This window comes from Aulonocara stuartgranti (assembly GCF_965226115.1).
Source record: "Aulonocara stuartgranti genome assembly, chromosome: 11".
NCBI classification, from domain to species: Eukaryota; Metazoa; Chordata; class Actinopteri; order Cichliformes; family Cichlidae; genus Aulonocara; species Aulonocara stuartgranti.
The window spans coordinates 16,528,444-16,555,359 of record NC_138947.1 but is presented as its reverse complement, the minus strand read 5'-3'; the positions used below and the strand labels follow the sequence as shown (position 1 = coordinate 16,555,359).

Here is a 26,916-nt window from a genome sequence, read left to right as displayed (position 1 = left end):
TGTACTCTAACGGACAAAGCGTCCATGAATTCTAAAAAGATATTACATTTTTGATTATTCAGACTTGAAAACAGTTTCCATTTCTCCTCAGTCAGCCTTTAATGAGCTGAGCCCAGAGAAGCTAAGGCATTTCTGGATCTTGTTTACAAGTGCTTTTTTCCTGCGTAGTAGTATTGCAACTTGCATTTTATGGATGCAGCAACAAACAGTGCTCAGAAGTGTTTCTGAGAGCATGCAGTGATTTCCACTAGAGACTCAAGTGGAGCAGGGGGATTAATCCAAAGAGAACTGAAACCGACAGTCAGAACCTCTAATCGACGTAATCTTGCCCACGTTGGTTATTTCTGAGTTTGTTTCGTTTTTCTTGTTGCTTTTTTCGAACTCTGTTAATACTCCAGCCGGTATTTACAGTCCCCTTTAAAACAGTACTCAGAGCGTCGTCACGTGAGCCCGCCCCGTCCAGCCTGCGCCATGGTAACATCATGGAGGAAAAACTCAAACACCGAGCCCACTGTGCAACTCGAGCAGCTTGTGCCAAATAAAAAAATCTACATCTGTTGTTTGGACACATTTTTGGCTTTAGTAAAGGCAACATCAAAAGAGGAAGAAAAAAAAACTGCAGGAAAAATAGTTTCAGCGACCAAAGGTAAAACAGCCAATCTGTTACAACAGTGTGTGTATGTGTAGATTCGACTAAGGTTTTTTTTTTAAGACATTACACAACTTTTCGAAGTATTTTTTACCCTGTTTCAATTTTTTGAAGTTTATTTCTGTCAACAAATTTCAGATAGGACTACATACTTAAAAACACACATATTTACCCATTTCAAAATTTGAGATCTTTTCTTTTTCTTGTTCTTTTTTGTTGTCATTTTTAGTCAAATAAAGGGTGAAATCCTTGCGTTCTGTTTGGTTATATGGCTTTTTTTCTATGTTCATAAGGACAATGACACAATTTTGTGTCTCTATACTAAAAATTACATATAGAATTGACTGCAATTGCTAAACAGTTAATGCATTACTTTTGTTAAAATCCTTGTATTAAAGCTAAAAGTCAATTCAGCCACATCTTGACTGTTTAATTTTAAATCCTCTGAAGATTTTCAGAATGAAGTCAATCTCAAGACCCAGCGTCAGTAAGGACCCCAATAAAGATGTCAGAAAAAGCATTCACATGGGAAAAACCAAACAAAACACATGCATCAGTTTGTTCACAGCTGGACAAAAAGTGAGAGTTAACAGCGCTAACAGAAAAATCTCACCAGAACTTAATTTAGTAGGCAGACTTAAAAATATAAATCTGACTCTCAGTGCTGTGAAAGATTGTGCGATTCAACCTTCCATTCTTAATCTGAAGCGTGCCTCATTGGGTCCAAAGATCATTAAATGGATGCTTAATTGTGATCGTCTAGAGAAGCAAACTACAGATTAGGTGCAATACAAGTGATTCTGCCCCCTTGCCAGTTTATAAAAAGGAAGATATGCATATGATAGCACAGAAACGCCCGACGTGAAGAAAGCAGGGGATTTTGCCAGGAGCTGTTGTTCTCAGTTGCTTCAGGGTTATTTCAGCTTTGACCTTTGCGTGACAAACTCGCTTCAGTAACCTTAAGGCTGCAGCTACCTTCTCCACTCAACCGTTCACCTTTACTTGAAAACCAAGGCTCGCTATCACCGTCTCCTCTTTCCTGCTTCCCTGATGCTCGTGTTCAGTCTCAGCCCAAAATGAAAACGGCACAGGCTCCACCTTTACTTATCTGAACAAACACGAGAACTTACTCCCATCCCATCAAGAAACCATGTAGATTTTATAATAGATCTGACACAAAAATTGCATTTCTGGGGGGCTTTGAATTCCTATTACATTAAAAGAGTGAAATAAAAGGCAGTACTTACAAGCAAAGTAGCAGGAGAGAAGGAACACCATGGAGAAGATGATCAGGAACGTGATGTCTGTTTCCAAGATGCCTGTGAAAGGAGGAAGAAAAATTCAAGAAAACTTGTGATAAAAGGAGAACATTTGAGGAGAAAGAACGAAATAGAAATATGAAAGAAGGCAAATGTACAAGATACACAGTGGGTTTAGATACAAAGGAAGAAGGAGTAAATAAGGTGTACAAAGTGTTCAGATCAATAAAAGAAAGTAGAACGTATGAGGGAAAGACAGATAATTTACAAGGGACAATAAATCCAAAGAGCAGGGTGCTTGATATGGATCAAGCACCCTGCTCTTTGGATTCTCATTTGATCCTATAGCCATATATTGGATTAAATGAGAAAAAGTGAGAGGCAGTTACAGTAGAGCAAGAGTGTGAGAGATCGGAGGAAACATTAGTGATGTAGGAATAATTAATTTAGATGCTACGTTGGCCCTCTTTTATTCTTTTCATCCCTTCCTCTCAGTTTATCTAGCATCATTAATTCATTCAGCCATCCCTTCATTATTGTCATTTGTGTAATTTGTTCAGTTGAAGGTGCTTTATTGGCCGTGCTAAGTGGCGTAGGCTTGTGCCATCAGCGATTCATTCCATAATCTCTCACTTTCAGTCTAATCACACTTACCAAACTCGTCAGCAGAGAAATGCTGCGTCCAGAAAGACTGGCCATTGGTCAGTTTCATCTCATACTCCAGCTGCAGGCCATCTCCCTGCAAGACATAAGAGAGCAGCAGAAGTGGACAGTGGATGGTTAGCAGATTTGTACAAAATATTAATGCACTATGTTTATCTATGATCTTTATAAAAATGAATTTGGGTGATATTTTTGCTTTTACAAATGGTCACTCAAGGCTGGCTCAAAAAAAGCAAATCCACTCCCACAGACCAAATTACTTTAGAGGGGAAGTAAACATGTTTACAGCTAGTTCCGAAAAATGATTTTGGTCTCTATAGCTATTTTTTACCCTGTATGCAACCATACAGGGTGGGTGAATTTTTCATAACTTACCCATTTAAAGTTATGCATTATTAGGGGCATGGGCATTTCGAGTGACATTAGCCGGCTGTTAGACATCCATTTGGCTAATTCAACTCCTTGACCGTTTTTGTGTACTTGGGCCCTTGTGAAGCATTTTTAATGACAAATTATTTAGCTTTCTTTGCAGCTAATTGTATCAAGAACTTGCCCAAGAAGTTTAGGTGAGTCATATTGTGGCCTTTTATTTGTATGCATTGTTTGTTACTGAACCTAGCTAACCAACTTGCTAACATTAGCTGGAAGCTTTCTCCTCCAAATATGGCTCCAAAGAATAATAATGTTAGGCTAATGAGTGATATCATTATAACTACCAAATACAGTTAATGGTTGCATTGTTGTAAATTATAGATTAGGAGCAGCTCCCTTTCTTGTATGCGCACCACATACACTGTCGCAGTCAAATATTTATCCACAAGCTCACGGGGTTAAGCAGGTGATCCATATGCTTCAAGGCTATTACAGAGGCCTTAGTTCGGTTCCACCGTGTGCCATTTGCTATTTACTTTGCCCCGCTCTCCCACCTTTCCTGTTTACTCTCAAATGTCTGTCATAATTAAAGTCTTAGAAACCCGAAATATATATATTTAAATACATGCATATTTAGAGCCACATGCTGGTGTGCCATTACCATGGAGGCTTTTCACTGTGAAGATAAAAACAAAGTATGTGAAAGTAAATTATGCGGGACCACCACGAAAAGGTTCATGAACACAAACTTATTCCAGCACTTAAATCAACATTGGTTTTTTGAAAGAGGTTACAAAGGAAAACTGGACAAAGCCATCCAGAGCTCAGGAGCCAGCCACAAGCCTGCAGCCTCAGTGTGAACAAAGAATCAAAGCAGATACTAGGAAAATTATAGAGATGAGCGAAAAAAGGGTCAACATCCTGGTGAAGTTACGCATATATTGGAAAGTGTTGTTAAGTACCTGACAGTTGTTTTGTTATATAAATATGTTGCACCTGCTTTTGTTTGGTAAGGTGAAAAATATGTCAGGTAAAGGTGGGTGTCCAGTAATTTGTTTTCAGTTAATTATCTGTGCCTCGTTCCAGTAGCAGAGCGATTTATTTTCAGTTGATTAAGTGACGTTTCTGTAACCTTCTCCAGTTTGGGGAAAATTGTGAATTTTAATTATTTCTTTTATTATGAAAATTATATTTTGTATTTATTTATTTATTTTTTGGTTGCATATACTGCAAGTCATTGTTCCCAGAAAGAAAATCGGAGTTCTGCAAAAAATCGACAGAGGAATTGGACTCGACTAAGAAAATGGCAATTGGTGCATATCTGGTAATTTACTATGAGGAGACAGGTATGGTATACCTGATTACAACTGAATGCATTGAATGCAACTGTGTCATTTAGTCATTCTTCGAGCTGGCCTCGGCGCACCTCAGGATCCTCCAGGTGTACGGAAAAAGTTGATGGGTAAAGAAAAAGGAATCTGGGCTGTTCTGCCGACACTGTGCTGCAAATCCAGAGATGCTCAAATTAACAGGAAAGATGAAAAGATCATAGCCATAGCAACAGCTTTCTCTTGCTTAAGTCTGAGTATTCTTGGTCTCAATTATTAATACTGTGATTTTAATTATTTGTTAAGCTCAATATCTTCAAATGTTGATCTGATATAACTGCCTGACAGTGCAGTGGTATGAAAGCTATCACAAAGAGAGAATATTTATTTTTATTTAAGTCAGGCGAAACATCACAAAGAAAACTAGCATGCCCCTGTGGCAAGCCAATATTGGATTAATGTGAATGTTTACTTGTCAGTTCTCAACACAAAAAGCATCAAATTGAAATGAATTTGGGAGGTGAGAAAAAAGACGTATGGGGAGCAAGAACAAGAGAAAGTGCACAAAGATGGGTTGACAATCAGAGCACAGAGAGCTCATTTCACAGACGTAAGTTCAAAGCCGATGGAGTTCGCGCTTGTTGCTTGAGCGAGGGACCAGAGAGGGAGGGGGAGAGAAAAGACTTTGATTTCATTTGGCAGCCTGAGACTCCATCTCACTCCCTCTATCAAAAAAGGGCGAGAAGCGTGGAGCGTGCACTGCCACAAAATCAATACAGACACAAAGAGCAAGGAGACAGAGATAAGGAGAGTGATAGATGTGGAGAGAGAAAGTTTAAAATACAGGTAGAGAGAAAGAGAGGTTGAGGAAACAAAAAAATGCAAAAAGGGAGAGAGAGAAATAGATGCACGGGAAAGAGGGGAGATGAGGGAAGAAGTGGCACTTCACTGCAGGACTTCTCTCCACAGGGTTCACAGATGAGTTTAGGGTTGCTGGGTGGTTTCTGGTGTAAAAGGCACCCACTTTCGACGTACCGCACTGATGTATCGCACACTGAAGGTGTTCTCACCCAACATCAAAACAGTCTGATACAACTTGTGATCCCTTAAGCTGCAGATAACAATATTTTCAAAGGATGTCTGAGTCTTTTGAGAGAGTGTGCCTCTGGAACGTAAATGTTCGGGTAGCGTTTGAGTGCAACAAACCCTTTTTTCTCCAAAAATTGTGTTTGCACAGTCAGTTTTATGTGTGAGTATAATGCCATCCAGAATGGGTTTTTAAAAATACAGTAACTTCAGTTTAGTGTGAATTTAGAATTAGAACATTTCAAGTCATCTAGGCTTTAATTTAATTGGGACTTGATAGTAGTTAATCTGCAATGCAGATTTAAATATTACTTGCAGAGCAGTGGAAATGTATGCAACATTTTCAATGAATGTTACTTGAGCAAGGCATGGATGATGTCATACACACTGGCCCAAGAATAGAACCCTGTAAAACTCTAAGACTATCTTTTGTGTGTCATTTACGTGAATAAAACAATTCATCATCAGATAACCATGACTCCAACCAGCACTGCTGTTTTTCCTCTGATGTAAAATGTTGGTAATGCTGGATGCTGCACTCAGACAAGCACAGACACAAGTTCATGGTCCAGATCATTAGTAGCATTCACTAAACTCTTTATGTGGTATGATGATCTCAATATCATGACCTATACTCTCAAAAAATCTCACTTTTCAAATGAGAGTTGACTTATTTCTTACAAGAAATAAAGGGAAGGTGGGATAAGACCCCTTAGCCTGGTAATATTGAAGTTAATTAACAGAAAGACTTTTTTGAACATTTGTCCATGTCCAACATACAATCAGTCAAGATCAGATGGTTTCTAAAGCTGCTTTATTTGATGATCGATCCGTGACATCTTTGGGGAGAAATCCCGATTTGTAGTCCCCGTTTGCCTCCAATAAACCCAAACCACTGTAGCAATATTATAGCATCTACTTGGGTAATTCCCTGACTAAAGTCAGCTTAGCCCTGATGACTATGATTATTTAAGCATCATTTGCTTCTCTAAAGCTACAGAGGCCATTAAACATCTGCTTTCACAAGCTTGTAGCACTGAGCATGACCAGTAAATTCAAGTGGTTATTAAAATTTAGGTGAAATCTCCCATAATGCTGAAATTGCAGCCATTCTTCTAGGAAGGCCTGCCACAGGATTTTATAACCTGACCGCAGCAGGGGATTTTCTCACAGCCAAGTACTGAAGTATCAGTGAGGTCAGGCATGGATGTCGGGAGATAAGACCTGACTCGCAGTTGGTGCTACAACTCATACTGAAATTGCCAGACGGTCAGAGAAATGCTTCAACAACAAACTCAGATTAACAGATTAAGATTTCCTTTTATAGATCTAAGGAGCAGAGCCCAGACCATGATAAGCACCTTCAGGCCAAAAGTACACTCCTGTATCAGTGTAGGACAAAACACAGAAATATACTGTATCATGGCTGCAAAATCCTTTACGCTTTTAAAATAGAAAAACATGCAAACCCTTTAAAAAGTTCCCTGCCAGAGTCACTGCTCCATGACCCTTTGTGGTGGCGATTTATCATATGAATGAAATTTTTAAATTGCAGTGAAGATGAAGGTGACAGATGGGTAAAATAGCAGACGAGATTTTTTGTTAGGTTTCTTCAGCGAGGGATCCTGTCCACATATTTTTTAATCTATACAATGTAAAATAACATAATGTAATTTATATTTAGGTGTTGGCATCACCTTGCACTTTCAGGAATTGTGATGACCGTGAGCTGATAGTTGATGAAAAAAGTAATTAGCACCTAATCGTTCAGGTAAATGTTAGTTGCAGCTCACACACAGATGGTGCATACACTGTGTACTGTAGGAACATGTTACTAGAATCACAGTTTTAACTGTTGCACTCTGTGTTCACACCAGAACTACTATTACATTCTACAAATCACAAAGTCTGATTTTTTTTATATGGGTAAATATATCTCCCAGAAGACTCATAACACTGTCAGCTAATCCTGTTATTTTTTTGTTGTTGTTATTTATTACACTGAACAAGCGCAATGTTTCATGTTCAAACTGGCTCCCCGTCTAGAACAGGAGAACCTGGACAAAATACAGTAGCTGTGATTTGTCGCTCGGCCAAGCTGACAGCTGCAAAGTTCTGGCCGTTTCTTTAACCCCTGCCTCTTTACAGCCAAGCTAATTTCAGTTCTTTCTTGGTTCCCTGCTGAAGTAATTTTGCTTCATTAGCAGTAGTTCTGCTTGGAATAATAAAGAAAAAGTTGATTACAGCAATTCAAAGCCTTCTACATCTTCACTTGTGTTTGAAAGTACACAATAATGCTCCGACAACAGTTGCTCGTACAAATGCAAGTAATTATTCTGCATTTGCTCTGTTTTCTCTTCACTTTCTATTGATGGTACCCAATTAGTTACATGACAAGTTTTATTAATATACCAACTTTTCAAAACAGTCTAATGACAACAGTATAATAACAACGATTTTTTTTGTAAAGCTTTGTAAAAGTTTTGATGTTATGAATCATCATGTGAAATTCTGGGATGACTTCAAGTTTATTTATTAATGTCTTTTTTTTTTCCTCCCCTGATGAAATAATAATTATTTGCAGCCTTGAGGTTTCCTGCTATAATTAATCAAGTGAAATTGCTTGGAAATGTTAAATAAAGACCAGCCTCACATTTTACCAGTTTATGCTGGCAAGGGAATTGAGAACAGACGTCCTCTTGTTTTAAGGACTTAGGAGCTGATTTGGATTTAGACCCACTTCCACAGGTAAAGAGTGAGATGGAAAGTACACGAAACAAAAAAAGAGCCGGATAAGAGAGAAACAGGAACAAAGTGGGAAACAGGGAGTAGCAGATAAAAGTGAGGGTGCTGGGGAAAATGCATTAAATGAGCGAGAGGCAAAAAAAGAAATGAGACCAGTGAGATTGCAAGATGGAGAGGAGAAACACAATTAGGCACAGGCTGACAGAGAGGAACAGGAGATGCAGGAGTAAATAGATATGAAATGGCGTGGAGCGCGTCACAGCTTGGTGACAGAGTTGAAAGAGAGACACAGCTAAAGATTGTGAGCGACAGAGGTAAGAAAGATGAAGAGGTGTGGAAGCAAAACGGAAGCGAGAACGCAAGCCGTGAGAGACGAGGGGTGGAAATTGGCTGCGGGACGTAGCATGCATATTTCCCCAGGAGTGGAGGCGAGCCTTTATTCTCAAGTCCAACAGCATTAGGCAGCGTGTCTTTCAGCGGATGCTGGCGTGACACTAAACCATACTCTCCAGGAAGCATCCATTCTAATCATATCCCTCTTCAGCTAGGGCTCTCAAGTGGCAGCACAAAAACAACCCTACGTACCCCTCCCCCAAAAAATACAAGGCCAGGAATGCTCACACACAATTACACACAGAATCGGAGCATGACATGCTCGCGTACAGGTGAGTGTGCCATTGATAGGCAGGCATGCTGGGGTACACCTTCAGCAGATATTTAACACTTTCTCTTACCTGCATTCTAAAAAATAAAAAGAAAGAAAGAAACAACAACAACAAAAAACACAGCTATCACTGGGATTTGTCCTTGACTGAAGGAGGATATACGGTATCATCACTGAGCTATCATCAGCCAGGCTCACAATTTTTGGACAGGGTGCTCCAGCCTAGACTCGTATCAACAAACAACACACCACAGCTAGCACTTTGGTCATTTTCTCCCGGCACACCATTACCACAACACCAATCCCATTATAAAGCAACACAATGCATCAGTGTCCCCAAAGCGAGCCAGTCAGCTACAGCGGAGGCCTCACAAGGCATGTTTAACTCAGTTGAAGCAGACGGCTGCATACTCAGAGTCTCTGTGCTTTGATGCAGAAAGTGTAGCAGTATGAAGGGAGAGATAAGACACTTCAGAGTGTCAGGCGGAAATCCAGAGACAGATACACAGATAAAGGATCGGTTGTAACATCTGAGGAGATGAATTTAGGGGTGTCTGTGTGGCATTTTACACACAAATCTTTAACGTAACATGTGGCATAATCCTTATCTGAAGACCAGTTTCTAAATGTTTGTAAGAGTATCTGTCTAACTGGGTTAGGAGCTTGAATAAGTACTCTAAATCACTGGATTATAATTCTTTTTTCCCCTATTTAGATATTTTTACTTCCACTATTTAAAGTCTAGCCTGGTGCAAAATGCCCAAATGGGTAAGCATACACTGGGACAGAAATTATGCTCACGTTGATTTAAAATTTATTGGGAAGCAGCACAAAAAAGTAGCCTTAAAATATCCAATATTTCACAGAGCCCTCCTCGGGGTGTGCTGGATGTATTTTTGCCTGAGCTTTCCTATTTTAATATCTGATTCAGCTGTTTGCACCAGAAATGTATGAGCTTTCTGCCGGAATGCGCAAAAAAAAAAAAAAAAGCATTTAAATCAATTTATTGGTATCTAAGACAAGAATATAACTCCCTGCTTCCTCAGTGTCTAGAGGGGGGGCTAGAGCAGACGATGACGTGGAGGGTGATGGCAGTAATGACGCGCGTTTGTCTTAGAATACAAACAGAATCACACAGTGACCACAGGAGTGGGTTTGTGAGCTCTCTCTGTGTTTTTCCATTTAAAAAGGTGTTGCGTCATCACGGCATTGTCTGGTGGTGAACCTGCTCTTTCTAAAGAAAACCAGGGCAGCAGGGTCAGGGAAGGCTGCGGAGGGTCAGAGGTCAGTGCTTACCCCGCACTTGCTGAGAGCGATATACCACCATCGCTCCCTCACCGAGCGGAAGCTGCGGCCACCCACGCAGCTCAGGACCTCCTCGTTTCCATCCCCTTCCACCTGGGAGGGGAAAAAATGCACGTATTATTATCCAGAAATGCAGCACATTTTGCCTCACAGAGACACTGAGCTGTCATAGTAGATTTTGGAGCCTGAAATATCAAGATACAAACATATTTCACACCCCAGCGTAGCCTGAAATGTGGCAACAAGATCCAGTAACCGCAACAACAACAGAGTCATGCTGTTAGTCACACATTCTAAAGTAATACACCACTTTGTGTTGCTTGGTTAAAAAAAAAAAAAAAGTGTGAAGAAAGATCTTTGGGAACCTTTGTTTGATTGAGATGCATCATTACCAGAGGAAAAATGTAAATAAGTAAAATGTTATGCAAACACATTACTCGCCTTTAGCTCTCACTCCCTCTCGGTTTACTGATTTGCTCTCTTACTTTACAGAAGAGTATACAATAGGAACGAAAAAAATATGCTCAACTGTCGGATGATAAAAGGAGAAAACATCATACTCTGTAAAGGACACACATGCTGTTCAAGACAGCAAGCTCAGTGGTCAACTTCAAATACAGAAAAGCATCCCTGCACTGGATTTGTAAAGATTGGCTTTGTTTCTTGCTTAGGGACAAGATGCTGTAGAGTGCAACTGTGCGTGTATATATAAATCTGTGTTTGTGTGGTGCTCTTACCACACAGCCTGACCAGGTGTAGCGTGTGGTGAGGTTGATGACCTGGTTGTTTTCAGGCCTCAGCACGGCTTCCTTCTGGTAGCAGTTCTGACATCAGCGGACACAGAAATATCAAAACAAGTTTTTAAAGCCTCCACGAAGTGCTTTTCAGTAAACCTCAGGACAAGATGTACCCACAGTTGTTGGGCTCCAAGAGAGATATTTCTCCGTGCACAGAATTCATGGTGATTTTAGTTGAAATCTGATTGAAAACGTGCTTCTGATCTGTTTGAATGCTGCAAATAAAACTGATGTTTTCTGACTCTTCTGCAGTGGATTTCTGTTCCCTGTCTGACTGTTTGACATTAATGTTAAAAGCTGTGTGACGTATAAGAGCCACAGTGTTTGATTTAGAGAATCTGACACGAGAAACTGACTGAAAGCTGAGAAATGATGTGCTGTTTGTAAGTGCACTGAAAATATCTCAACATGATGTCTGTGTGTCACAAGATGTCAGGGAGAAGAAGAATACACCACCAACCAAATTACTTTAGTGCACCAGCCAAGAAATGCACTGTATTTGGGTCTTTTTTTTTTTTTTGGCTGTTCTAAACCATTTTAGCACGGATTTTTCCAATATGCCGCAAAACACTTCATAACCTAAATAACTGTTACATTTCCAACTCTGAAATTCGCCCTGGTTTAAAAAACACTAGAAACTTATAAAAAAACAGAAGGTTAATTTCCACACATGCTGCTGGACCACAAGGCTTTTACAGAAGACAGATGTAAAATTATATACTGACAGAGGGTAAATCAAAGGTCAAAAAGTACTTTAAACTGACCACTTTTCATCATCAAAGCGACAAACACATTTCCTACAGTAGATATACCTTCACTCTCGTCACACAGCTTAACTTACGAAGAAAATTACAGCAGCATTTAATAGGATCATTAAAAAAAACAGTTTAATATAGGGCTGTTCGATATAACGATATATATCAGATGACGATAAAAACGTCTATCGTTTCATTTTACGCTATCGTTTGTTTCGTGGTGTCGCAAAATAAACTGTTTACGACAATATTTTTTTCATCGTTTTGATGGTCACTGTAGTGGCTATATTAATTTCTTAAACTTCTCTCTTTCTCTTATATTTTATATAACCACACTAAAGACGGACAAACGCCTGTTCTTATGCGTTGTCGTTAGCAACAGCGACGGTGTCACCATCGCGGGTCCGCTTGTTTATGTTCCACATAAACCTTTCACAATAAAGCTCAAGATCCTGTTGAGACTTTTCAAAATAAACTGAATCACGTGAAAGAGCAGATTATTTACGGATGAGAAGTAAAAAAGAGCCGCCAGGTGCTAAAAAATAAACCTTAGACTCAAACGTTAGAACAGGCTTTTCCCCGCAGCACGCTGTGTAATAAATACTCACAAAGAAACGGCGGCCTTTACAACTTATGTCTAAAAATGTATCGTTTGTATCAGCTACATGACACGCAGCTGGAAACACTTCCCGCAAGACGAGCTGCCCGAGATTCACAGAATTTACAGAAAATGTTCCATTTTTGTGATTTATATCGTTATCGGACGATAGAATTCTTATATCAGGATATGAGATTTTGGGCATATCGCACAGCCCTAGTTTAACATCAAGACTCTGTGTTTAAATTACAAGAACTGAACATGACAAGGAAAAGTTCTTTTTGAGACTTCATTACGTGCAGGAATGAAGAATTTATCATCCTGAATGTAATTCTGTTTTTCATTTCCACATCAGCATCAGAACATCACTGCACAGCATACTGTTCTGACCAGATCCTTTCCACCCTCCTTACACCCTCCTTACACACACACACCAACACATCTCATTACTGGGTTCTCTGTGACATGCCAGCTCCATCCTCTTTTTGGAAATGTTTCCCCAGATCTCAGTTGGAAAACAGTGCAAAACGCTGCATTTCAATAAATAGAGTATTTCTGTTTAACACGAACCAAAATATTTAAAAGTTCCCTATTCCCTCCAGATTTTTGTGCAATGTTTAGTTATTATCGTATAATCAACCAATAAACATGTCATGTGTTAAGATATATAGATCTCGATACAGTATATCTTATAACATCACATGGATACAGTCCAAAATTATTAGACCAATTATTAGACTACTCGTCACAAAAAATAAAATATTAATATTTAGAAATGAGTCAAAAAGTTCTTTGAAACTGAAAATTATATTGTTATTTATTAGGCAAATAAAATTTGAGCCGGCACGCTGGTCTTTTCTGAGAAGTCAGAAACTAATCAAGTATTAATTAATTAACAGTAGATTTGAAAAAGTGGATAGTAATAATTATATTTTAGCATTAAAAGTCATTTAATGTAATCTTCTCAATTAGAGAGCTTCTGCATATTGGTGGATTAACCATTACAACAAACATCAAAAAGAGATTTAAGTAATTACCAATACAATACTGTTAACTTAGGTCAGCTATGGCATAAACCTCACATTGGGTGGTCTAAAAAAAATAAAATAAAATAATAATAATAATAAAAAAAGCATTGCTTCAATGGCTCAGCATTTTTATGCAATCTTTAGTCATTGTATTGTAAACAACCAATCAACATTGGATAAGATATATATATGAGTTTTACTAAATGTGGGTTGATATGTGCACATACATAAATTGTTCTATTGTTTTGCCTTTTCTCTCAAGTATATTGGATTAAACAAACTGCATTAATACACTAATGAAGTGCAGGCTGTTTGCTTTGAGGGTATTTGAAGCTAAAAGTCTATTCAGTCAGTGCAAAGGATTTACAGACCATTTAAAGATAGAGCCCGAGCCTTTGATCAGTTTCCTCGTATAAAGACAAGGTTATGTTGCTCACCAAAACTGATATAAATGTGATCAAATTAAGCTCATGAGTATGCACTGTAATCCAATATGTTAGGGAAAAGCACGGGAACAACAAAAAATGTTCTTGAACCAGCCTTTAATTTTGTGTTATTACTTTTAGAAAGTAGACATTTATATGAAGGAAGCTTATTCTGTCATTTCGGTTCACACGGGGCTCCCTAGTGTCTTGCTTTGTGTTCACAACTTTGGATTGTACCATACTTGATCACTGCAAGTATCATCAATAATACACAATTGCCTGATAGTAAATAGTAAAAAGATAGTAGAAAAAACCTAAAAAAAAAAAAACCCTCCTTTTCCCCCCAGACTGTCAGCTTTTAAGGACAACTTTTCTTTATTCGGAGCAGAGCGAGAAACGTGTGATCCAAAGGTTTAAATGTGAAAATTAGCACCAGCGATGACATGTGAATAAGCAAATGGAGCAGCACTTTCCTTTGATAATAGCTTGTCAGGGACATGATGCTGAGGGTGTCGATGTCTCACCTTTTCAGGCCTCTTGTACACAGCTGGCCACTGAGAACTGTCATCAAAGTAGAGCAATATGTTCTGACAGCAACGAGACTGCAAAGAGGAGACAGAGAGAGAAAAGGAGAATGAGAAAGAGATTGCGCTGGTTTGTGGATATCAGAGAGGAGGCAGTGAGACAATATGAGATTTATTTGACAAAATTGTTTCCAAAGTCTGCGGGCAAAAGCAGTAAAGCAACGCAAGGGAAAGAAAGGATGGAGTGGATGTACAAAACACTCTAAAGGGAAAAAAGGACTCCTCCTTTTTCTTTTTTTTAGGGCATTAACAAAGGGATGAAGCAGATAGAGCAGGAACAGCCAGAGGAAGGAGGAGAGAAGGAAAAGAGCAGTGGTATCAGTTTTTATTAGGTGAGAAAAAAGACAGAATTAGCCGAGAGGAAAACACTAAACAATTAAAAAAAATTGTGAAGACAGAGCAGATGATGAACGCAAAAGTAATGTGTAACAGACACACATTAAACTTAACATGAGGCATCCTACCTTTGGGTAGCGAAATCGGAAATCCAACCGCCCAAACTCGGTAAGAAAGCAGAAGCGTGTAAGGAAAACCCAGTCCTGTAATCAAGAAAAGAAAGAAGCTAAAATGTAAAATAAATTAAAAAATTGATATAATCAAGGTAAAATGAAACTTTTACCAGCATGCTACTATTCATTTTTTCAGCCATCACAGCAGTTCTCTAAGCATTTGCCTCACGCTGCTGTCAATATCAGACTGTATTGAAGTTTTGTAGTTAAAAGACCACTAACCATGCAATCTTAGATTGTCCACTATTTTGGATTTGTGACACTATAGGATCAAGTTAATAAGCCTCAAGTCACACACATGGGCCAAGACACCAGTCTGCAACCATCTGGCAACCAACGTTTGTGAGGAAATAAATGTGTTTTCCCCAACCGGTTGGTAAAAACCTCATTCGTAGTTTGCATGGAGCACGCAACCTCATCCATAAGAACTGTCCAACTACAATCGCAGCAGTGAAGAAAGTTTGATAAGTGTAACACAAACCAGAAAAGGAGACCGTTTGCTTTCAAAATAAAAGCTGCACCTTAGAAAAGTGTTGGCTGCAGTGATGAGGCCATTTTGGAGGCTTCCAGGTCTAAAGATTGAAGACTGTGGAAGTGCCTTAAACTTGTCAGAGAAACATTTTGAGCTATGACCTCAGTTAACATTTTTCCATGGAGTTCATAAATTCAATCAGTAGTTTCAACTGTTTCACAATACAACATGGAGCTTGTCTAGCAAATTATGGTCCCCATCATATTATCTTTATATGCCAGCTATAAGCTAATTAGCACTAAATACTAAGGCTTATTTCAAAAGTATTAGATAAATTAAAATTCTTACTTGTTCATTAGATTAATCTAAAGCAAGTTATGAAAATTCAAAAAGGTGAGGAAAAAGCCTTTTCTCTCTAAAAAGAAAAAAAAATGCAGAGACTAAAGTGGAGATGCACAGCGCCACAGCATATCAGCACAAACACCTCATACTAACTGTCAAACACAGTGGTGGAGGTGATGATTTGGGCTTACTGTGCAGCCACAGGACCTGGGCACCTTGCAGTCACTGAGTCATCCATGACATACCAAAGTATTCTAGAGTCAAATGTCAGGCCATCTGTCTGATAGCTAAAATTTGGCTGAAAGTGGGTTATGAAATAGGACAATGAGCCCAAGCACAGCAACAAATCCACAGCAGGATGTCTGAGAAAGAAAAGAATCAAGGTGTTGCAATGACCCAGTTAAAGTCCAGACCTAAACTGCATAAAACTGCTGCGGCATGACCTTAGAGAGATGTGCATAAATGAATCCCCACAACCCACAAAATTCCTCCACAAGGACTGATAAAGTCAACTCCAATGGTTGAGTTTTTTCTTTAGGTAAAGTTGGAGAATAGATTAGACATTTAGATGTTGCACAAGTTAAAAAACAAAAAACTTTTAATTGCGTACATTCTCTGGGTAATGCTGATATTGCATCCAAAATGTATTTAAAAGCTTATCCAATAATTACTTGGATATATCAGTAAACAGACCAACCAGCAGCCAGACATTAACTTGCCTGAAAGCTACAGCACCAGCTCGGCTAAAGAACAGAGAGACTGCGGGGAAGGAGACATATGGAAGTTAAAGATATAAAAGGAAGGGGAGCCGGAGGGAAGAGAAGAAAGAAAATAAGAGATGGTGAGGACATAAATGGAGCTATAAAGACAAGTAAGAGCAAACACCGGGAAAGCGAGTTATAACAGCAGGGAAGAGTTAAGAAGCATTAAAAGAAAAAAAAGAAAGCAGAAAAGCAGTGAAAAACCAAGAAGTTGACGGAATAAGAACAAAAAGAAAAGTATAAATGAAAGAGCTAGTGCCAAGAGCATAAACTTCTAGAAAGGGTAAGCAGAAAGGGCATTAGGGGGCTGCTGAGCACATTAATAAGAAAGAGGTGGAGAGGAAGAAAAAAGTATTTCTTCTTAATATTATTCATCCATAAACTTAGCAGCGTGAGACCAGATAATAGTGCTGATGGTGTACTTCACTGAGCTTACATAAGGTACTTGCAGCAGCGTGAGGATGGTGGATCAGTCACTGGTGATCTCTCTATAAATTGTTCTATACAGCTGTGGGTAGACACTAGGGCTGGGCGATATGACCCAAAATTCATATCTCGATATTTTTTAGCTGCATGGCGATATAAGATATATATCTCAATATTTTTTTTTAAAAAGCCATAAGTTAAGAACAAAAAGAGAGTTCTTAGTCACACTGTGTCCCAGATGTCACACGGGCATTTTCTTTACATACAGCGTAGATGTACATGAAGAAATTACTCATAAATAAATTATCAGCATTTATTAAATAATCATGGTCCATAAATAAAAGAAAACAATGTTGTTTTTGTGCATAACAAAAAGCTCACAATTGTGCAGTCAAAATGTAAACTAATAGACGCTGAGCATAATAACAAAGAGACAGATTTCACAGCTGCACCACGTCTCTGAACAGGTGCCATTTGTGGTCCTTATACACACACAGTACGGTAATATTACGTTGAAGCACAGTACGTATCACTCCGCGAGGCGGCTCCATCAAGCGGTGCAGCTCCTTAGCTTAGCAAAGTCATATTAAAACATTTTTTGACAGATTGCTGAGCGCTGTGCACCACATAAAATCGGTTCGCGGTCAGTAAGCACAACCAGAATTCATACATAAGGCGCACTGTCGAGTTTTGAGAAAATGAAAGGATTTTAGGCCGTGCAGCCCCTTCGGGCTGCATGTCGTTAGCGCGGTTAGCTCGCTAACACGTTGACGCCGTCCAGCCCCACGCACGGGGCGATCCGCGGTAACTCGCTAACGGAGATTTTCCGCTTTCATCTTGTCATTGCCTGCAGGTGAAGCTATGGGGGAGGCGGAGTTGTGTTCAGTGAAGGAGAGGCGAGGCCGAGTAACGTTTCGTAGAGACAAAAGTGGACGAAAGAGAGGCAAACCTGCGGCTCCACAACGTAACATAGACTATATCGATATAAACGATATTGTCACATCTTATATCTCGTATGAAAATATATCGATATTTTTAAAAAAAACTCGATATATCGCCCAGCCCTAGTAGACACACACTGTAGATATGGATCATAGTGCTGAACACAGCACTAACACCACATCACTTATATGTTGTTTACACACGCTTCTCCGTCTGGATGACTGCCCAGTGCGAGTAGGCCCTACTGAGGCAGCCAGAATGAATGAACTGCTTTAAAACTAAAATGAGACATCAAATCCTTAAGAAGTTGTAACAGCTAATCTTGTAAAATTAATACACCAAATGGTAGAAGTCTCATTTGTACAAATGGCATTAGGGGAAAGACTGAGGCTGGATTTATATTTGAAATACTGCAGGTTTGTGGTAAAAGCCTCACAGTCACTAGGGTGTCGCCTGTGATTAACAATATCTTAAGTGCTTGGCTAGCAAAATGACAGACAATGGCCTCTGCAGTTTACAAAAGTAGCTGATTAAATTTAGGGTACAGGCTGGGCGTTTCTGACAAAGTCAAAGTATTTCTGGCTTACATCTAGTGCTGGATGTCATTTTTAAAGGTTTGCACACTGCTGGTATTAGATTAATTTTGATACTTACACAATACAAAGCTGTTTAAACAATGCATTTGAAATGTAAATAAATAAATCATTGAGGCAAGAAACATTGTGAATTTTGATTTATACGTAGCAGTTAACAAATTCAACTTGCACACTAGGACCCCTGGCTCGAGACCAGCAGGAGACTTAACCCCTGTCCCGAGTCCAGATAAAGAGGAGGCTTGAATCAGGAAAAGCATCCAGTATAAAAATGGGAAATCAAACATACAGATCCATCTAACAGAGTAACCCCATGAGAAATAATGAGCAGCCAAAAGCAGCTCCTCATTTTCTTTTTACAATTTTCATTTTTGAAATCAAACTACATACAATACAACACATTTTTGTTACAAGCACTGAGCTGTACTTACCTACAATTACAGTATTTACTTCCAGCACTAAAACAATTTCCAGTTTAGCTTCTGTTGTATTTGTGACAAAAAAAACAATACGAAAAAGCTTTAATGCTGATCCACAGATGACGTCAAATGAAGCAAGACTGTTATCTTAAAGATTAGAACAATTTCCATGCTGCAATTTAAGGAGCAGCCAGGCGCTGCTAATCAAATGCACTTAATTAACTGATCATCAGTAAGTGTGACCACCTCTATAAATGCAGATGTTTTGGTCTGGAGTATTCAAGCGTGTGTTAACAAAATGCTAAAGAGGAAAGTCATCAGCAGTCTTAAAGAAGTAATTGTTGCCGCACATAAATCTAAGAAGCGTTATAAGGTCATTTCCAAACAATCTGAATTCCACCTACAGTGAGAATGATGATTCATTAGTGGAAAACATCATTCTTCCCAGGAGTGGATGTCCCAGCAAACCCACCCAAAGATCAGACGATGCAATGCTTAAGGAAACTGCAAAAAACCCAAGTTCTACATCTCAGATTCTACAGGCCTCAGAAGACTGAACAAGAATGGCCTGTTTTGCCTGCAGAAGTCATCTTCTCTCTAAAAAAGTACCTTGCAGCACAGCTTAAGTGTGTGAAGTTGCATCTGAACAAAGCATGAGACTTATGGAACAATGTCTTTGGTGAGATGAGACCAAAGTGGAGATGTTTGCTCATATTGCACCTCACACCAACTGTCAAGCACAATGGTGGAGAGGTTATGTATGAGCTTACTGTGCAGCCACAGACCCTGGGTTCCTTGCAGTCATTGAGTTAAACATGAACTCTTCTGTGTGCTTAAGTATTCTAGAGCCAAGCTGGAGCTTGACCACAATTAGGTCATGCAAGAGGACATTGGCCCCAAACACAGCAGCAAATCTGCTGAAAAACAAAATAATTAAAAAGGTGTTTTCTAGACAAAGTTCAGATTTTCATGATGAGGGGGACCTTAAGAGAGCTGTGCATAAACAAATGCCCAAAAAATCAATGAACTCAATAAACAACCTTATAAAGAAGAGTGAGCCATAATTCCTCAACAATGATGGGAGACTTATCAAGTCATACAGAAAATGGTTGCTTTAAAATATTCCTGTTAAAAGTGGTTCTACAAGCTATATAAGATGCATATGGTAACCTTGACAGCAGGTGTTGCATTATAAATGTCACAATCCCAGATATTCTCTGAGGTTGTCACCTAAGGAGAGATGCTGCTGGTCTATTTAATTGACAAGAAACATAAAAGAAATACACTGTCACATATGTCGAAGAAACGAGGCTCCAAAAGCCTTTCGCAAACTCCCACAAAACTTTATCATGAGATACCAATACGCACATAAGCACATGCTGATCATCACATCCTAAAAGCTGCACTAAAGGTTTACAGTAAGTTACAATGAAGAAATCTGCACTTTAATTTGTTCTAAAAAAATGTAACCATTCAAGAATTTTGCTATAAAATTACAATTTGTTCTGATTTCCTAATTAAGACTTGAACTGATGATAAACTTGAAAACTCATTTTATTTGGCTTTTACCAAACAAAAATTTCAGTCAAGAAGCCCTACCAACCTTTTTACAACTATTCATTATTATTGCAAGATGCAACTGCACAAAAGGTATGAATTAATCATTAGTCTACTGTATCAGTGGTTTGTACACATTCATTTCTCCTAAAAATACATCTTTAAACTGTCAAAAGGAACTCCAGTCCCTTCGTGCAGCTGCCAGATGGTGGAAATCATGACAGCGTGACACAATGAATGTTTGATTGAAAGCGAGAAGGATAGTAAATCCCGTGAGGGGAAAAAATATAAATAAATCACTCGCACGTAAAGCAATTGCAACTAACCACCAGTGCAGATGTCCACCACCTAAACAAAAGAGAAAAAAAAGGTGCGACTTAACAGCAGAAGCTATCTATCTTTTGCTTTCACTGGTCTGTGAACAGGTCTCAGCCCGAGTGTGTAATCTGTCAACAGAAGCTGGCTAATATTAGCCGATTCACGTCAGCAAGACAGTTCGCCGAATTGTACAAAATTCACTGATAAGACAATACAGAGTAGGTAAATGCTACTGAAGTAGAAACACTACTAAAAAATTGCAGGTATCATGCTGCGTCCATATGCTGCATATGGTCTATCAAAAGTGCTTTTCTTTGACAATACTATCTGACAACAAATCAGAGGACGTAGAGGCTATTTTACTCTATTCTGTACTCGAAATTTTGGTTCGGCTTGACTTGGTGTGGCCACATATGAGGCTTTTAAGTTATTTACTAACCTAAGATTGCTGATTACTATTGAGGCTATGACAATGGAACAGGCACATGCATATAACATATAAGATGATAACTGAATTAACTAATTTAGCTTCACTGGTAAAAGCTCATTTAAACTATAACATGCTGTGCAGAAAATCAGATATAGCCCCTGAAATGTGGATAAAATATTTTATTATTGTGCAGTACCAGCACCTATACGAGTCGGTTAGTGTGTCCAAACTTCACGCTGATCTCAGAGTTGTGCTTAATATTTACTATCCTTAAAATCAATTGTGCTCCTCAAATGTTAAAAACACACTGATCCAAAACATGAGCACATTTTCTTGCACAGTGTGCGTATCATCCTGTTGCACGTTTCAACCTCTCCAAAGACCACAGTTTGCCTCTTTCTTATTAAAACAAGCCTTGAGGTTAGTTGTTATGAACTCTTGATCTCCAACCAACCAAGAAAACTCCCCATGCACCATTATACTGTAATTACCTCTGCCCTGCCTTCTCCCTACATAAACAAGCACGGTGATTTCTGTGCTGAGAAATAAAGTGCATCCAGAGCAGCGTAGCATGGCTAGCGCCGCCGCCTCCATATATCACAGCAAAACAAAACTGTAGCCATATTTCAGCTACTGCCAGCCAGCTTCAGCTACTGCCAGCCAGCTTCAGCCCCTGGAGCCTCTGGGTTATAATTCATGGCAAACTCCAAAAGTCAGTGAAGCCCGGGACTCAAGTCCACCTCCGTGCGTCGTCCTGGGTGACGCTTAAGGCAGTAACCATGACAACCAGGGCAGGAGAGGAAAACACTGACCCAGAGATGAATCCCTGGAGAGAGGAGAGAGGGGTGGTCCAGTTGGGTTATTGAGATAGTGAGGGGTGTAATTTAACTCACCACAGGCCAGGACTGTGAAAGACCCTTTTGTTACACGAACACACACAGAATTGCTCGAATGCATCTATCACACACTTTACAGCATGCCATGGCCAACGTGACACATGCCTACCCTTCGATAAAGATCACTTAATGCACACACAAACCTCTCTCCTCCCCCATTAGTGCCATAGCAACCACAGCATACCTTCATTTGCAGCTGCCATAGAAACATTAAGCAACACACAATCCTTGTTTTGTGTTTTTGCTGTGTACTTGTCCTTCAATTTCCTGCACAGGTACCCGGGAGTAGAATACAAGTCCAAACAATGAGGTTCAATGCGGATTTAAGTTCAACTTACTTGCCAACTCTATAAGCTTCTCACACCGAAGAGGACAGTCAGGAATTTCACACACTAATTTCTGGATCAAGTTCAAATAAGTGAATTACTGATTAATGAAGTGACAAAAAAATGAATCTAAAAGACTCGAGAATAAAAACAGAGTTGATGAATTTCCAGTTATCAAGATCCTACTGAAAATTTCTCATCTCAAATTTAAGCATTGCATCAACTAAACCATCAATGAGTGACCCAGTATCTACTGGTCATGCATACTGCCATTAAATGCTTAATAGACTTAAAAGACTTCAGTGTTTGCCACATAATTAGACTGCAGTGGGTGCACACTAATGTCCAAGACCCCTGAACAGACTCAAATTCCACTGTCTTGAACCCCAGGTACTGATGGCAGTCCTTGTTCTGCTCTGCAGCTTCGTTGAGCCTCAGCTCTCCACCTGCTACACGTTCTGGTGAGAGTCACCCTTCAGCTTACAGCAAATCTCCAGTGCGAAACGGGACCACAGTTACCAGCTGCATTCCAAGAAGGTAACGTAGGAGTAGGAGTGTATGATCGAGAGACAAGCAAGCTGAGCGACTTGAAGGACTGCCGTAACAGCAACCTGAAACAGGAGACAGGACTAGCTGATTTCCTGCAACTGAACTTTCACAGTAAGAGCAAATGAGCTTGATTATGTTATTATTTTGGATAGATAAAAGAAAAAAGGCTAATTTGCCTTCATTGGGCAACTGTTAATAGACCTGGATGGTTCCCCCAAGTCTATGTGTGGGAAACAACAAAGTAGTGGAGCCAAACACAAAATAAAACACAGTACATAGTCAAAATTATGTGAACTGCTGAACAAAGCCCGTTGACATCCAGTCATCACATCTATATGTGTTTGAGAACAAATATTCCTAAGCCATAGACATAAGAATATCACTATAAAAGTCAATATTATTGTAGAAAGTCTTTACTCAAGTTTTCTGAACCTGGCTGCAGGGATTTGGTTCTTTTCTGCCGCAGTAGCATTACTGAGGTCAGGCACTGATGTCAGCGATAAGGCCCGGCTTGCAATTGGCAATCCACTTCATCCCGAAAGGTGTTTGATGGGTCTGAGCATTCTGTGCACACCAGTCAAGTATTTCCTCAACACACTCAGAGAGCCCTTTCTATGGACCTGCCCTTGTGTATATGATATCATCACGCTGAAGCAGAAAATGTGGCTCCAGCATTGAACGCAAAAGAATAAATATTATTGGTATAGCAGGTAATTATTCTAATTACTGGAGTAGCTTTGGTCACTTTTCAGGCTAAAACACCAAACAGTGATTTCAGACTGGTGACTGTATATAATTACAACCTTCAACCTTGTTGATCAAGTGATCAGTCAATGATTTGATGAGCAGGATTAATAAATGAAGAAAAATATATTTTGCTGCTGCTACAGAGTTAAACAGCATGTGATACAATGAATGTAGTTAAACCAGTTTAACTACATTTTTCAGTAGCTTTCTAGCAGATCAACTACCCATGTGTGCTTTTAGATTTCAGTAGTTAAGTTACATGCAAATTGTCATTTCTGTGTCGTTTACTAATAAAACTATAAATCTGGGGGATTATTACTATACATTACTGAACCCCTGCTGACCACCCATATTTAAAACAAACTAGATGTGCTATCAACAAAAATATTACATTGCTTGTAATTTGTTCTTATGAAAAGCCCACAGTGCTGAGGTGATGTGTTTTAGGGACAGATTTAGGTCTCAGGATGATTCTGGGAAGTTGGACAGTAAGCTCACCGGTAACTAGCACATATTAGGTTCCAGTTGTACTCATTATTAGTACTGATTCATTACATCTATTAAAACATTACCAGTGAAGTTGCCTGACTTATTAATCATGTTATGTCCAATACCCCAAAGTTTCTAGAAGGCAGGGGTCTGACTGACATGCAGAGTCAAGGATGACATTTTTCTGTGAATAGTGCAGTATTCATTTATTTACTTAGCAATTTATTTATAATTTTTTAAATGCAGCTATGTTTCCTACTTAACTTTCCCAGCACTGCAATTCCACAGTGGATGCTTTAAATCAAGCAGCTAACAGAGTCTAACTGAGTCATGACAACATCAGCAAGCTTGTATACTGTTGGATGGATGCAAAGATAGTTCAACACAGGTGTTGAGCAATTCCACAAACGTTAACAACTACGTTCCCACTAGTGTGTGTGTGTGTGTTTGTGTATGTGTGTGTGTGAGTGAAGTCCAGAAAAGACAATGAGCCTGGGAGAACAGCAACAGTGGATGAGGTGTCTACCTTAATCCCCTTTTAGTCTTCCTATTTCCCCAAGGCCGCTGCATTGTGATGCAGAGTCACTCAACCACCTTCCAGAGTGTGTGTGCATTGTTGCACTTGTACATGTGTGTATGTACGCCCATTAATCAAGTGCGATGCCTTGATGCAGTATCTGGTCAATTCAGCCTCTCGCAGTCTTATTCTTTCCTCCTTTCTTTCCCCCTCCCTCACACTTTGTCCTTTCATCTCAGTAGCTTTCTATCTTTTTTCTCTTTCTCACCAAAAACCCTGTTTGCTTGCTAAGCCTCATTAACAATTAATTACCAATCAGCTAGTCAAGTCACCCCTGGCCCGCTGGGCTTCTCAATGATTCATTAGTCAGGGTTACACAATGCTGCAATCCATTAAACACACTCACGCACAGGCACACATGCAAACACACTCAGCTCTCTTTTTTGTCTTTTTTTTGGGGGGGGGGGGGGGGGGGGTTCAGTGAGCACACGCTGGGTTTGCAGACATAGAAATACACATACATGTCAAACCCAGCTTATGAGCACATGAAACGCCCACTCGCCACACCTACTTACACACATACGGCACCTGTATCTGATCACAATGTCCTCATTAAAAAGAGATAAAGGAAAACTGATTGAGTTGTGGACTAGATAACACTATCCACACAGGGTTCCCAAAACTTACTTCAAAGTCAAGCTAAAGGACTTTTAAGTGACTCTTAAAAGTCTTGCTGGGTGAATTTCAAGAGTTCAAAACTGGCATGTTTTAAGATAAGACACGGCATTAATTAAAGTAAGACATCACATATGAGGCTTCTTCATGATCCTATTAAACCAAGAACTCCTGGCAAAATCCCTCATTTCAGATCTGCTGCTTTTATCAACCCAGACATATGTCAGTGTTATGTGATGTGAGGTGCTGATTTTTAGGACGGGGAAAGGCCCGGTGGGCAGCAGTATGCTGCTGAACGTGGTGTTAGATTTTTCATTTAGAAACAGAAGTTTCAAGGCCATTTGTTGATTTTTAAAAGGCAACCGTTTGAAGACCTTTCTTTATAAAACCACAAATTTTAATTAACTGTGAAGAACACAAACATTTAAACCTGCTCATGGACATTTTTATTTAATATCTGTATTCAGCACTGAATCCTCAAGCCCACCTCCCTTTTAATGCCCAATAGTTGGCAGAAAACTAGGACTAAATGATTAATTTACTGATTTATCAATACCAAAACTGTAATTTGAAAGAGTCCACTGCTTTTAAATTGCAGTTAAATACTCAAAAAGTTTCTAATCAAGCAAGTTTGACCCAGAAACTGCTCCATTTCTTTTCCTTCAATAACAACACTTCTCTACAAATCAATTTACAGTGTTTTTTAGCTACTTAACAACTGCTGTAGACAAATTTACTTTGATTAACTGCAATTAAATGACCCTTAATAAACTGAAATCTATAATTATCTGTTCTGTCTGTAAGTCAAACAATTGGAAACATTAGCAACGATATTTATCAGCACACCTCTGCTCAATGGGCTTCCCCGCCCCATTCTAAAACCAACTCCCAGCATCCTGGGGAAAAATACAAAGAAGTCATTTTTACAGCTCACTAACCAAGTTTATTCACTTTTTCTAACTGGATTGCAATATTTGCTTGGATGGTGTCAGTAACAGACGTTTCATTCATGGCAGGACAAAATACAAGATTTCTGAGCGTTTAACGTTTCTCAGCTTTAGTACTTAAAACACCAAAGCTAAAGGCGGGCACTTAAACTTTCACGGTTCAACGGCAGGTGTGTGCCGCTAAAATGTAACAGAGATACAGCTCAGCTGTATATAGCCTGGTTGAATAAAGTCTTTGCTTCAGCTGATTTTTAATATCAGTATGCTACAAACTCATACGCTTCTATGGACATTAACACAAGAGACCCAGACTGAAGCATAGGGTGGATTTACTGCCTTACTCAGAGGTCCTGTGCCATTGTGTGCTAAAGAAGGGCAAACTTTTTCTCCCTCTCAAAATTTCCCAACTGGTTTTAAAAATGGCGTCCTTCTCCTGTCCTTTAATCTAACAGCACCACCACCCCTCTGTAGGGACATTTTATCAGTGCGTCCACACACTATGAGCCACTTAGACTAATTGTACACATCGACCAGCCCCAAGAAAGCTGTTGACAAGTCCGCACCACTGCCTTTGGACAACTAGGCGTGTGCCTCTCCATATATTTCTCCAGCTGTCCAGCACTTTTCAACAGCTCATCCCTCTCCCAGTGAGGTAAATTTCATTTATCAATTTGCAGCTCTGCACAAACTCAGCCTTCACCTCTGCAGGCATTGACACAGCTACCGCATCAAGGGACCGAAGC

The 26,916-nt window shown here is 39.4% G+C and overlaps 1 protein-coding gene across 1 annotated transcript in view; it reads right to left on the bottom strand.

Moving 5' to 3' along the window:
• tmem145 (transmembrane protein 145) overlaps window positions 1-26,916 on the bottom strand; it is a 41,585-nt gene that overhangs the window by 12,111 nt on the left and 2,558 nt on the right. The window contains exons 2-7 of the mRNA XM_082552096.1: window positions 14,723-14,797; window positions 14,199-14,276; window positions 10,809-10,895; window positions 10,063-10,164; window positions 2,563-2,647; window positions 1,897-1,968 (exon numbers count right to left, since the gene is read on the bottom strand). Of these exons, the coding sequence (XP_082408222.1) occupies window positions 1,897-1,968; window positions 2,563-2,647; window positions 10,063-10,164; window positions 10,809-10,895; window positions 14,199-14,276; window positions 14,723-14,797 (499 nt within the window). The remainder of the gene's footprint in view (window positions 1-1,896; window positions 1,969-2,562; window positions 2,648-10,062; window positions 10,165-10,808; window positions 10,896-14,198; window positions 14,277-14,722; window positions 14,798-26,916) is intronic.